Source organism: Callorhinus ursinus, unplaced genomic scaffold (assembly GCF_003265705.2).
Source record: "Callorhinus ursinus isolate GAN/ISIS: 27379988/994484 unplaced genomic scaffold, GSC_fseal_2.0 scaffold10, whole genome shotgun sequence".
Lineage (NCBI taxonomy): Eukaryota > Metazoa > Chordata > Mammalia > Carnivora > Otariidae > Callorhinus > Callorhinus ursinus.
In genome coordinates, this window is record NW_027397072.1 from 58,254,669 (window position 1) to 58,269,027 (window position 14,359).

Consider the following 14,359-nt stretch of genomic DNA (forward strand, 5'->3'; position numbering starts at 1 on the left):
TAAAGATTTTATTTATTTATTTGAGACAGAGAGAATGAGAGAGAGAGCGCACATGAGGGGGGGAGGGTCAGAGGGAGAAGCAGACTCCCTGCCGAGCAGGGAGCCCGATGCGGGACTCGATCCAGGGATTCCAGGATCATGACCTGAGCCGAAGGCAGTCGCCCAACTAACTGAGCCACCCAGGCGCCCCTTTCAGTGTATATTTCCTAAAATACAAGAATACTCTCTTAAAATAACTACAGTATACCAATTAGAATCAAGAAAACATTGATATGGGGCACCTGGGTGGCTCAGTCAGTTAAGCATCTGCCTTTGGCTCATATCATGATCCCAGGGTCCTGGGATCCAGCCCTGCATCGCCTTCCTGCTCAGTGGGGAGTCAGCTTCTCCCTCTGCCCCTCCCCACCGCTTGTGCTTTCTCTCTCTCTCTCTCTCTCTCTCTCTCAAATAAATAAATAAAACCTTAAAAAAAAAAAGAAAACATTGATACATTATTACCATCTAATCCATAATCCCAGAGTTCGCCAGTTGTCCCAATAATCTCGTGTATAGAACAAAACAAAACAAAGCCAATAAAATCTTTCTGATCCAAGAACATAGTTTGGATTTAGTTATTGTTAAGAAAAAGAATTCAGTATGTACTTTTTTCATTTTTATAGAAACCGGCTTATGTCCCAGGAGCTTATATAGGTTGTAGTTATAGCATAAAATCAGCTGTAATACCTCCTGTCCCCACCAAGAAGAAAACACTGAACTACATAATAATACAAATATTTTTTCTCTGTTCAGGCTAATATTTCGCACTTACTGGTTACGGTGCAGTCTAAAACTATCACAAAAGGTGTATAAAAAACTCTATAACTTAAACAGTATAGAATTTTGTTTCTCTCACATAAGAGTTCAGAGGTAGGAAGTCCACAACAAAGAACGCAGCTCTGCCATTCTCATTTTGTAGCTTCCATCTCTGTCTAAAGAGGCTGCTTCAGCTTTTATCATCAAATCTGCATCCCTAGCAGCAGGATGGAGAAGACAAAGAGCTGGTTACCTTACTTTTTTATTTTAACTTTTTTTTATTATGTTAATTACCATACATTACATCATTAGTTTTTGATGTAGTGTTCCATGATTCATTGTTTGCGTATAACACCCACTGCTCCATGCAGAACGTGCCCTCTTTAATACCCATCACCAGGCTAACCCATCCACCCACCCCCCTCCCCTCTGGAACCCTCACTTTGTTTTTCAGAGTCCATAGTCTCTCATGGTTCATCTCCCCCTCCGATTCCCCCCCCTTCATTCTTCCCCTCCTGCTATCTTCTTTTTTTTTTTCTAACATATAATGTATTATTTGTTTCAGAGGTACAGATCTGTGATTCATCATTCTTGTACAACTCACAGCGCTTACCGTAGCACAAACCCTCCCCAATGTCTATCACCCAACCACCCCATCCCTCCCACCCCCCACCACTCCAGCAACCCTCAGTTTGTTTCCTGAGATTAAGAATTTCTCATATCAGTGAGGTCATATGATAAATGTCTTTCTCTGATTGACTTATTTCGCTCAGCATAATACCCTCTAGTTCTATCCACGTCGTTGCAAATGGCAAGATTTCATTCTTTTTGATGGCTGCATAATATTCCATTGTGTATATATACACCACATCTTTTTTATCCATTCATCTCTTGATGGACATCTTGGCTCTGGAAAGCAACAGTTTGGCTGTTGTGGGCATTGCTGCTATAAACATCAGGGTGCATGTACCCCTTCAGATCCCTACATTTGTATCTTTAGGGTAAATACCCAGTAGTGCAATTGCTGGATTGTATGGTAGCTCTATTTTCAACTTTTTGAAGAACCTCCATACTGTTTTCCAGAGTGGCTGCACCAGCTTGAGTTCCCACCAACAGTGTAGGAGGGTTCCCCTTTCTCCGCATCCCCGCCAACATCTGTCATTTCCTGACTTGTTAATTTTAGCCATTCTGACTGGTGTGAGGTGGTATCTCATTGAGGTTTTGATTTGGATTTCCCTGACGCCAAGCGATGTTGAGCACTTTTTCATGTGTCTGTTGGCCATTTGGATGTCTTCTTTGGAAAAATGTCTGTTCATGTCTTGATTGGATCATTTGTTCTTTGGGTGTTGAGTTTAAGAAGTTCTTTATAGATTCTGGATACTAGCCCTTTATCTGATATGTCATTTGCAGATATCTTCTCCCATTCTGTCAGTTGTCTTTTGATTTTGTGGACTGTTTCTTTTGCTGTGCAAAAGCTTTTTATCTTGATGAGGTCCCAATAGTTCATTTTTGCCCTTGCTTCCCTTGCCTTTGACGATGTTTCTAGGAAGAAGTTGCTGCAGCTGAGGTCAAAGAGGGTGCTGCCTGTGTTCTCCTTTAGGATGTTGATGGACTCCTGTCTCACATTTAGGTCTTTCAACCATTTTGAGTGTATTTTTGTGTGTGGTGTAAGGAAATCGTCCAGTTTCATTCTTCTGCATGTGGCTGTCCACTTTTCCCAACACTGTTTGTTGAAGAGACTGTCTTTTTTCCATTGGACATTCTTTCCTGCTTTGTCAAAGATTAGTTGACCATAGAGTTGAGAGTCCATTTCTGGACTCTTGATTCTGTTCCATTAATCTATGTGTCTGTTTTTGTGCCAGTACCATACTGTCTTGGTGATGACAGCTTCGTAATGGAGCTTGAAGTCCGGAATTGTGATGCTGCCAGCTTTGCTTTTCTTTTTTAACATTCCTCCGGCTATTCGGGGTCTTTTCTGGTTCCATACAAATTTTAGGATTATTTGTTCCATTTCTTTGAAAAAAGTGGATGTATTTTGATGGGGATTGCATTGAATGTGTAGATTGCTTTAGGTAGCGTTGACATCTTCATAATATTTGTTCTTCCAGTCCATGAGCATGGAACGTTTTTCCATTTCTTTGTGTCTTGCTCAATTTCTTTCATGAGTATTTTATAGTTTTCTGAGTACAGATTCTTTGCTTCTTTGGTTAGATTTATTCCTAGGTATCTTATGGTTTTGGGTGCAATTGTAAATGGGATCGACTCCTTAATTTCTCTCTCTTCTGTCTTGTTGTTGGTGTATAGGAATGCCACTGATTTCTGTGCATTGATTTTATATCCCGCCACTGTACTGAATTCCTGTATGAGTTCTAGCAGTTTTGGGGTGGAGTATTTTGGGTTTTCCACATACAGTATCATATCATCTGCAAACAGTGAGAGTTTGACTTCTTCTTTGCCAGTTTGGATGCCTTTTATTTCTTTTTGTTGTCTCATTGCTGTGGCTAGGACTTCTAATACTATGTTGAATAGCAGTGATGATAGTGGACATCCCTGCCATGTTCCTGACCTTAGGGGGAAGCTCTCAGTTTTTCCCCATTGAGAATATTTGCTGTGGGTTTTTCGTAGATGGCTTTTATGATATTGAGGTATGTACCCTCTATGCCTGTACTCTGAAGAGTTTTGATCAAGAAAGGATGCTGTACTTTGTCAGATGCTTTTTCTGCATCTATTGAGAGGATCATATGGTTCTTGTTCTTTCTTTTATTAAGGTATTGTATCACATTGATTGATTTGCGGATGTTGAACCAACCTTGCAGCCCAGGGATAAATCCCACTTGGTTGTGGTGAATAATCCTTTTAATGTACTGTTGGATCCTATTGGCTAGTATTTTGGTGAGAATTTTTGCATCCGTGTTCACCAAGGATATTGGTCTGTAATTCTCCTTTTTCATGGGGTCTTTGTCTGGTTTGGGGATCAAGGTAATGGTGGCCTCATAAAATATAGAAAATTCTATTTTTTGGAATAGTTTCAGAAAACTAAGTATTAATTCTTCTTCAGATGTTTGGTAGAATTCCCCTGGGAAGCTGTCTGGCCCTGGGCTCTTGTTTGTTGGGAGATTTTTGATGACTGCTTCAATTTCCTTAGTGGTGATAGGTCTGTTCAGGTTTTCTATTTCTCCTGGTTTTGGTAGTTGATACATCTCTAGGAGTGCATCCATTTCTTCTAGATTATCTAATTTGCTGGCATATAGTTGCTCATAATATGTTCTTATAATTGTTTGTATTTCTTTGGTGTTGGTTGTGATCTCTCCTCTTTCATTCATGATTTTGTTTATTTGAGTCTTTTTTCTTTTTGATAAGTCTGGCCAGGGGTTTATCCATCTTGTTAATTCTTTCAGAGAACCAGCTCCTAGTTTCGTTGATCTGTTCTACTGTTCTTTTGATTTCTGCTCTAATCTTTATTATTTTTCTTCTCCTGCTGGGTTTAGGCTTTATTTGCTGTTCTCTCTCCAGCTCTTCTCTTAGGTGTAGGGTTAGGTTGTGTATTTGAGACCTTTCTTGTTTCTTGAGAAAGGCTTGTATTGCTATATACTTTCCTCTTAGGACTGTCTTTGCTGTATCCCAAAGATTTTGAACAGTTGTGTTTTCATTTTCATTGGTTTCCATGAATTTTTTTAATTCTTCTTTAATTTTCTGGTTGACCCATTCATTCTGTAGTAGGATGCTCTCTAGCCTCCATGTATTTGAGTTCTTTCCGACTTCCCTCTTGTGATCAAGTTCTAATTTCAAAGCACTGTGGTCTGAAAATATGCATGGAATGATCCCAATCTTTTGATACCAGTTGAGACCTGATTTGTGACCTAGGATGTGGTCTATTCTGGAGAATGTTCCATGGGCACTAGAGAAGAATGTGTATTCTGTTGCTTTGGGAATGCAGTGTTCTGAATATATCTGTGAAGTCCATTTGGTCCAGTGTGTCATTTAAAGTCTTTATTTCCTTGTTGATCTTTTGCTTAGATGATCTGTCCATTTCAGTCAGGGGGGTGTTAAAGTCCCCCACTATTATTGTATTATTGTCCATGTGTTTCTTTGCTTTTGTTATTAATTGCCTTATATAATTGGCTGCTTCCATGTTAGGGGCATAGATATTTACAATTGTTAGATCTTCTTGTTGGATAGACCCTGTAAGTATGATACAGTGTCCTTCCTCATCTCTTACTACAGTCTTTGGTTTAAAATCTAATTTGTCTGATACAAGGATTGCCACCCCAGCTTTCTTTTGGTGTCCATTAGCATGGTAAATGGTTTTCCACCCCCTCACTTTCAATCTGGGGGTGTCTTTGGGTCTAAAATGAGTCTCTTGCTGACATATCGATGGGTCTTGTTTTTTTATCCAATCTGATAGCCTTGATTGGGGCATTTAGCCCATTTACATTCAGGGTAACTATTGAAAGACATGAATTTAGTGCCATTATATTGCCTGTAAGGTGACTGTTACTGTATATTGTCTGTGTTCCTTTCTGGTCTTTGTTGCTTTTAGGTTCTCTCTTTGCTTAGAGGACCCGTTTCAATATTTCTTGTAGGGCTGCTTTCGTGTTTGCAAATTCCTTTAGTTTTTTTTGTCCTGGAAGCTTTTTATCTCTCCTTCTATTTTCAGTGACAGCCTAGCTGGATATAGTATTCTTGGCTGCATATTTTTCTCATTTAGTGCTCTGAATATATCATGCCAGTCCTTTCTGGCCTGCCAGGTCTCTGTGGATAGGTCTGTTGCCAATCTAATGTTTCTACCATTGTAGGTTACATATCTCGTCCCCCGAGCTGCTTTCAGGATTTTCTCTTTGTCTCTGAGACTCATAAGTTTTACTATTAGATGTCGGGGTGTTGACCTATTTTTATTGATTTTGAGAGGGGTTCTCTGTGCCTCCTGGATTTGATGCCTGTTTCCTTCCCCGCATTAGGGAAGTTCTCTGCTATAATTTGCTCCAAAATACCTTCTGCCCCTCTCTCTCTTTCTTCTTCTTCTGGGATCCCAATTATTCTAATGTTGTTTCGTCTTATCGTATCGCTTATCTCTCGAATTCTGCCCTCGTGATCCAGTAGTTGTTTCTCTTTTTCTCAGCTTCTTTATTTTCCATCATTTGGTCTTCTATATCGCTAATTCTCTCTTCTGCCTCATTTATCCTAGCAGTTAGAGCCCCCATTTTTTATTGCACCTTATTAATAGCCTTTTTGATTTCAACTTGGTTAGATTTTAGTTCTTTTATTTCTCCAGAAAGGGTGTCTCTAATAACTTCCATGCTTTTTTCAAGCCCAGCTAGTATCTTTAAAATCATCATTCTGAACTCTAGTTCTGACATCATAGTAATGTCCGTATTGAGTAGGTCCCTGGCAGTCGGTACTGCCTCTTGTTCTTTTTGTTGAGGTGATTTTTTCCATCTTGTCATTTTGTCCAGAGGAGAATAGATGAATGAGAGAACGAAATGCTAACAGGGTAAAAACGTCCCCAGAAAATATACTCTAAACAAATCAGAAAAGACCTGGAACCAGGGGAAAAGAAAGGGAAAGAAAGAAAGAAAGAAAAAGATAAAAACAAAAACAGAACAAAACAAAAAAACCAATATGATCATATATGATCAGGTTGGTGCATAGATCAGTGCCACACACTAGATTTTGGGTGTGTTTTGGTCTGTTAGAAGAAAATGACTCCCAAAATTTTAAAGAAAGAAATACTTATATGTGCACAAAATAAGGGTTAATACGATGAAGGGATGGAATATGACAGTAAAGATGAAAATTATAAAAGATTTTTATAAAAGGAATTGAGAAGTTGTTTGAAAAAAGAAAGAAGAGGGGCGCGTGGGTGGCTCATATCGTTCAGCGTCTGCCTTTGACTCAGGTCATGATCCCAGGGCCCTGGGATCGAGTCCTGCATTGGGCTCCCTGCTCCTTGGGAGCCTGCTTCTTCCTCTGCCTCTCTCTCTCTCTCTCTCTGTCTCTCATGAATAAATAAATAAAATCTTTAAAGAAAAAAAAGTGGATTAAAAAGAAACGAAAAGGGAGAGAATGTGATCAGGCAGGAGACTAGAACAAAGCCATACACTAGAGATGTAGGGTATATTTTGATCTGTTATAAGAAACTGTTACCTCAAAATTTTAAAGAGAGAACAACTTATATATATATGCCAAAAATAAGGGTAACTACTATGAAGGGATAGAATATGACTCTAAAAATGAAAAATAAAAATGTTTTATAAAAAAGGGATTGATAAGATTTTGGTTGAAAAAGGGAAAAAGAAAAATTAAAAAAAAAATTAACTTTGAAAGAGTAAAGAATCATGGGAAAAAAGCCATGAATTCTATGTGCAGTATTCCCCTAGTGCTGGAGTTCTGCCGTTCTCATTGATTGGGGAACTTGGTCTTGGCTGGCTGTTCTTGCTGATCTTCCGGGGGAGGGGCCTGTTCCTGTGGCTCTCAAATGTCTTTGCCGGAGGTGGAATTGCCCCGCCCTTGCCGGGTGGAGCTAAGTAATCTGCTTGTGTTTGCTCTCGGGAGCTTTTGTTCCCTGCAAGCTTTCCATACAGCTTTGGAGGACGGGAGTGAAAATGGTGGCTTCCCAATCTCCGCCCCAGAGGAGCCGAGAACTTGGGGCCCCACTCCTCAGTGCGCCCCCAGAGAAAACCAGTCAATCACTCCCATCTCCCCGTCTCCTGCTGCACTCCATACTCACCCGGCCTGTGACCGAGCATTTCTATCTCTGGCGCACGACCCTGTGTGGAGTCTCCAAACCCAGCAGATCCCTGCAGTGCGCTTCCACGCTGCTCCTCCCTGGGGAAGAAGGGGAGTCTCCCCGGATCTGCCACTTGTTGGGTCCCTGCTGGAAGAGCAGTGGCCCAGCTGTGCCGTGGATCACAGTTTATGACAACCCGGAGCTGAGAGCCCGTGCCTTGGCTCCGTCTCTGCAGCTGGCTTCCCTGCTCTGATACCGGGAGCTCTGCCGCACTCAGGCACCCCCGGTCTTTCTGTGACCCCAAGGGTCCTGAGACCACACTGTCCCGCGAGGTTCCACCCCCAGCTTAGCCACTGGAGAGACGTCCCTCAGCGGAGCCAACTTTTTTTTTTTTTAAAGATTTATTTATTTTGAAAGAGTGAGAATGAGAGAGAGAGAAGAGTACATGAGAGGGGGTAGGGTTGGAGGGAGAAGCAGGCTCCCCGCCGTGTAGGGAGCCCGATGCGGGACTTGATCCCGGGACTCCAGGATCATGACCTGAGCCGAAGGCAGTTACCAACTTCTAAAAGTTCCAATTTTGTGCGCTGCTCTTGGCCGGAGGCCCCCTCCCCTGCCAAGTGCCTATTTGTCATGAAATAACATCCCTTCATTCCACTCCCTTACAGTGTGTCATCCTAGGCACCTGTGCACAATGTACCACAGCTACCACCTTGTACCTACCTAGAATTTTTTTTTTTTTTTTGCTGTAGTTTTTGCAGAATTTCCGATCAGAGTCTAAAATAACTACAGAAAATACTACAGCAGAGGGAGAAAATTATTTTTATATAAGATTAGGGTAAAATATTTGTATTAACTGAGCTTGTTTAAGTGATGCTTCACCACACACAAAAAAAGTGTTTGATACATCACAGAATTTTTCGTCAGATGTGAATTTTATAGCTTTTTGGTTTTTATTGGTATGCTACCTGTCAAGGACAATATACTCACAATTTTCCCTGACTTAATCTCTTTTTATCATTTTCAGGGTCAATGAAGACATGAAATTAACTGATTTAGAGCTAGAAAAACTGGCAAATAATATCCAGGAGTTATTGTATAGTGCCTCAGATATATGCCATGATCGAGCTGTCAAATTTCTCATGTCAAGAGCAAAGGTTAGTTGTTTGATAAAGTTTTAGATACTTCATACATAGTATAATTATTACGTCCTTATGTTCCCCATAATGCATATATTTTTAATACTTAATAAGGTTAGTGGTACTGATGTGGCCTATTAGGAAGATGTTGAAATGTAAAATAATCCAAATAAAAGAAATAGGAAAATTTATTATTCCTTAAAAAATTGATTAAAAGAATAATTTTGAGATTTAATGCCTTAATAATTAATTTGAAGTTAATATGCTATTTTATATGTGTATATATATATGTGTATATAATTACCCACCATATTAATAAAAATAGTTGAAATGCAAGAATATGAAAATTTTATAGTATGACCTGAATTTATTTGAGCCACTGTATTATAAAGGGGTCAGTGTAAAATTTAGACATTTTAAGCTTTTAATATTCAATTTCTGGGACTGAAGTATTGAGAAACTTCATTAAAAATGATTTTAAGATAGGGGCACCTGGGTGGCTCAGTTGTTAAGTGGCTGCCTTTGGCTCAGGTCATGATCCCCAGGGTCCTGGGATCGAGCCCCACGTCGGGCTCCCTGCTCAGTGGGAAGCCTGCTTCTCTCTCTCCCTCTGCCTGCTGCTTCCCCTGCTTGTGCTCACTCTTTCTGTCAAATAAATAAATAAAATCTTAAAAAAATGATTTTAGGTGATATTTATGAATTAATATATATTATTAAAATAACATAATTAACATATATTAAACGAGGTTGGTTTTATAGCTTATTTGTATTTGGTGTTTTATCTAATTCTCTGTCATGATTTTTGTGTTATCTTTAAAATTTAGGATGGTTTTCTTGAGAAGCTAAATTCCACGGAATTCATAACACTTTCTAGATTAATGGAAACATTCATTTTAGATACTGAACACATCTGTGGAAGAAAAAGTATGTCATTACTTGGAGCACTTCAGAGCCAAGCTAATAAATTTGTAAATAGGTTTCATGAAGAGAGAAAAACTAAGCTCAGGTATCATTGCCATGTTCATTCTGTTCTTTAGTTTTTTTTCCCTTTTCTTTACAAAACATGATTATATTTAATTGATTAGCCCCCTGAAAAACTTTTTTCTTTTTTGTTAAAGGCAGATTGTGGAATTAAAATCAGTTTCTTGGCTTTTCAAAGTGGAATTAGAATGTTTATTTTCATTAAAGTACTTATCAGGAAGACCCTCAATAGATTGACTTTTCCTTTTCCACTCAACATGAGGTTAATTAATGTTTCACTACTCTTCTTGGTTAGGCTAAGAAATGTAAAAAGAAAAATATATTCTGAAAGTACTCATACCAAATGATTATTAAATTACGAAGGATTTCAATTTATTAAGGTGTACATTTATTTTAAAAATCTTAGTACTAAAACAGCTAGTGGCCATTACTGTGTAAAAAGTCAATGCCTTGTATTACATGAGGTCTACTTGAATTTAAGATACATGTAGTGTCTTTACTATTACTAAAAGATACGACAAGAAAAGTCTTATGTCCTCACTCAGCTCTTCCTTTTCAACCAAGGAAGATGGTGTTGAAATATTGTTAAAGCTTATCTTCCCTTTTTCCCCCCTTTTGAATAGCCTCCTCTTAGATAATGAGCGCTGGAAGCAAGCTGATGTTCCTGCAGAATTTCAGGATCTTGTTGATTCTATATCAGATGGAAAGATTGCTTTACCTGAAAAAAAATCAGGGGGTATGTGTATTCTTTCACATACTTTCTTCCAGTGTTATACTGTTTATTCATTTTGTAGGAATGCTTAACATTTCTTTAATTGACAATACCTCTTGAAAAGCCTAGAACTAAAAAAAAAAGCCAGCTCAGTAAGTAATTGACTGGAAAAGTTATCTGTGGTAATTTGTAATAATAATTTCAGATATTTATTGAATGTTAATGCCACATACTGGGCCAGGTGCTTTTACATGCATTATTCCAGTTTATCCGCACAACAATTTATGATGAAGATGCTATTGTTAACCTTGTTTTAACAATGAAGAGGCATAAAGCTTCCAAGGATTAAGGGATTTTGTACAAATGATGAGCTGAGATTTGAAACCGGCTTTATATAATTTTCATGGCTTTGTTCAGTGTACCATGTTGTTTAAAGACATGTATTCATTTACTGAACACTAGTAAGCTTCTATGTGTCAGATATTGAGACAGAGATAACAGTTACAATAGTCCTTTAAAAGGGCTAAGTCTAATGAAAAAAATGGGTTAGCAATCACAAGCAATACAGTGGTGATATGATAGAGAAAACCAAAATGTAAAGAACTCTAGAAAAAGAAAACTATAAAGGAGACTCAGAAGGAAGTACCAGAGAGGTAGGAGGAAATCCAGAAGAACATAGAAGTAAAAAAATTAGTTTCAAGAAGAGAAGTGTTACTGGTATCAAATATGTCTTGGGTTTTATGTGAAAGAAATGCAATGGCTGGAAGATACTTTTGTATGCCAGTTAAATTGGAGCTGTCATGTGATAATAAGGTGAACTTATGTAAAACTTACCCTGTAAAACCAGATTTGAAATTATAAGATTGTCAAATAATTTTTTGAAAGTTTTTTAAGGAGACTCCATGCCCAACATGGGGCTTGAACTCATGACCCTGAGGTCAAGAGGCGCATGCTCTACTGACTGAGCCAGTCAGGCTCCCTGATTATCAAATATTTTTAATGGAGGAGGCAGATGCATTTTCAAATTTTATGCATTTAATAAAAGTTTAAAATTTTTACATAGAAATATTTTTAAATTGTGTATTTCAGATTTACACAAAATGCAACTGCACTATGAGGGAAAGACTGAGTAAAATACAAATAGTGACCACTAGTTTGACATGTAGATTATTTGCAATTTTAGTAATTCAGCAGAGTGACAGAGTCATATTGTAGTTTAGTACTAAGTAAGTTGAAAGATGAGGACTGGTAAACAAATGTAGCCTCCTTTTTCAACAAGTTTGGTTGTGAAGCGAAAGTGAGTGATGAAGTAGCACTAGAAACCTGAGAATAATTAGATTTTTACTTTAATCCACTCAAGGAATTGAGAGAAGAGTTTTAAGGTAGGAGAAACTGAATTATGTTTCTATGTTTAACAGAAAGAGGAAAAAGATTAAAGAGAGGAATAACATGGACTGATTGTGAGGCAGGGCCCCTGGAATTAAGTCCAGAGTTGAGATGAAGGGCTATCTCTTCTAACACAGTGACAAGAGAGGAGGGGTTAAGGACAGGTGTGAAATAGATTAATTCATATAGGGCAGAGAGAAGAATTGAATCAATTAAGTAGATTTCTGTTGCCTTGTGACCATTTTTTAGTAGGTGACAGTGTTGGGTGGTGGTCACAATCTTTTGATTGATTATATGATATTAGCAAAGCAAAAGTATTTGAGTAGCAAAGATTGAAAGAAAAATAAAACCAATTATTTTAAATCACAAGTTTAAAATTATAAGACTTATTTTTCATTTACTCTTTCAGGCTATATTTGATGACCTCCCACTTTGTGAGGTGCTATGCTAGATGATTATGACATGTTTTCTGTCCCTGAACAGCTCAGAGTCTTATAATCTACTGTCATGCAAACATAACAATTTTTTAATTAAAATGATAAATATAGAGTGATTGAATTAACTGTGTTTTTTGTTTGTTTTTGTTTTTGCAAAGTGAACTCTTTTCACTTTCTCTTTGGAGGATACTGACAATAAGAGGTTTCTTTTATACACCCTACTTCTGTCCCAGTCTTTTTTTTCCCCCCCTCTGAGAAGAAAGTACATGCTATTAGAAGTCCATTAACATTTTACTAGTTCTTACCAAGTTAAGGATCTTTGGTTATTATTCATGCATCCACCATCCATTAATGAGTTACTAGCTGCTTGGCTAGGCATGGGGGAAATGAAGGTTAATGGATAGCAATTAGTATTAATTGAATGCTTACTTGATGATGGTAGTTTGTTCTAAGCACTTTACATTGTTACCCCATTTATAGGGCCATGATCTAGATACCGTTAGTATTCCCATTTAACAAATAACGGAAACTGAGATACAAAAAGATTAGGCAATTTGCCTCAGGTTACAGAGCTAGGAAGTGGTAGAGGTGGGCTCCAAATTCAGGCAGACTGACTTTAGGACCCTTTCTCTACACTACTATGCTCTGCTGATTCTCTCTGTGTGTGGAGAACTGATTAAGACACAATCCCTGTCCTCAAAAATTTAATCTGACATACAGAATGAGTTGTTTTTAGAAATTGTATCACACTGAATTTCTTTCCTTGATAGAAATGAGGAAGTAGCCTGGTGATTGGTATTAAAGAGGGCACGTACTGCACGGAGCACTGGGTGTTATACGCAAACAATGAGTCATGGAACACTTCATCAAAAACTAATGATGTAATGTATGGTGATTAACATAACATAATAAAAAAGAAATAAAAAAGAAATGAAGTAGATATTTAATATCAAGGCAAAGGGACTTGAAGCTTAGGGAAGCTTGATGACTTGCCCATGATAATCTAATTGATTTAGCTGATTCAGGACAGTAATCCAGTCTACTGTTCTTTTTACTTCAACATGCTGAATTTTCTTTTATAATGATAAATACACATGCTGAAAATAAAATAATTTCTGGATTAAAATCTTGAAAATTAAAAATATATTATGTATAGGGGTGCCTGGGTGGCTCAGTCGGTTAAGCGTCAGCCTTCGGCTGAGGTCATGATCCCAGGATCCCTGCTTAGTGGGGAGCCTGCTTCTAACTCTGCCTGACACTCTGCCTACTTGTGCTCTCTCTGTCAAATAAATAAAATCTTTAAAAAATATATATATTATATATAAATATAAAATATATAATCTCTTCATTGAATATAGGAATTAGCTTGTATTCTAAGAATTATAATAATGACCACCAGCTGAAATTCTAGTTCTGCCTTTCCAAACTAATATTTTTTTCCTTTACTACTTACTGATCACCTACCATGTGCCAGACCTAGGATAGGCAGTTTGTAGTCATAATCTCTGTCATTAACAACAACACTGAGGTGATAGATACTGGAACTCAAATCCAAATTTCTCTGATTCCAAACTCAGTATACTTCATTCTGTTCCAAATTGCTTCCCAAGAAGTAGATCTTTGTTTTCAGAAATAAGATAGTTTCAGGCCCTACCAGGACCTAAATTGGGCCCTAAAATCTTCAGTTTTTTCCTAGTTCAAATTTTTTCCTCTAATAATTTGTTGCATCTTGTTCCTATGTCTCTCTTGGTTATCTGCTTTACTCTCTAGCTACGGAAGAAAGGAAACCAGCTGAAGTTCTCATTGTCGAGGGACAACAGTATGCTGTCGTTGGGTGAGTGACACATTTTTCTTTATTAGTTGAGTCAGTTATTTAAGCCAGAGGTCTTCTAGTTCCCCCTTGATGTGACTTGGAAATTTTAGATTAACAATTTTAAATCTTACAAATAATTATGATTTCTTTCCTTAACTACCCTTTATCTTGTTTTTCTTGCTTGATGGCACTAGTCACCCTCTGGCTTTCTGGCTTTCTGGTTTTCTGGCTCTTCAGGCAAAAGACCATTCCCGAAAAACTCAACTCCCTGGCTAAGAGGAGAATATTTTATCTTCTGAGAGAAGATTACAAAAGATAAACAGTGACTCACCACCCAGTAAAGCAGACACTAGAAGTATGCATGGACCATAACAT

The 14,359-nt window shown here is 38.0% G+C and overlaps 1 protein-coding gene across 5 annotated transcripts in view; it reads left to right on the plus strand.

Moving 5' to 3' along the window:
• The window catches only part of VPS54 (VPS54 subunit of GARP complex), an 89,231-nt gene that overhangs the window by 55,633 nt on the left and 19,239 nt on the right, over nucleotides 1-14,359 (plus strand). For all 5 annotated transcript variants that reach the window (XR_012379806.1, XM_073897649.1, XM_073897647.1 and 2 more), the window contains 4 exons: nucleotides 8,544-8,673; nucleotides 9,480-9,661; nucleotides 10,260-10,372; nucleotides 13,942-14,005. Coding sequence is in view for 4 of the 5 variants with exons in the window: in XM_073897649.1 (XP_073753750.1) it covers nucleotides 8,544-8,673; nucleotides 9,480-9,661; nucleotides 10,260-10,372; nucleotides 13,942-14,005 (489 nt within the window). In the remaining variant the exon portion in view is untranslated. The remainder of the gene's footprint in view (nucleotides 1-8,543; nucleotides 8,674-9,479; nucleotides 9,662-10,259; nucleotides 10,373-13,941; nucleotides 14,006-14,359) is intronic.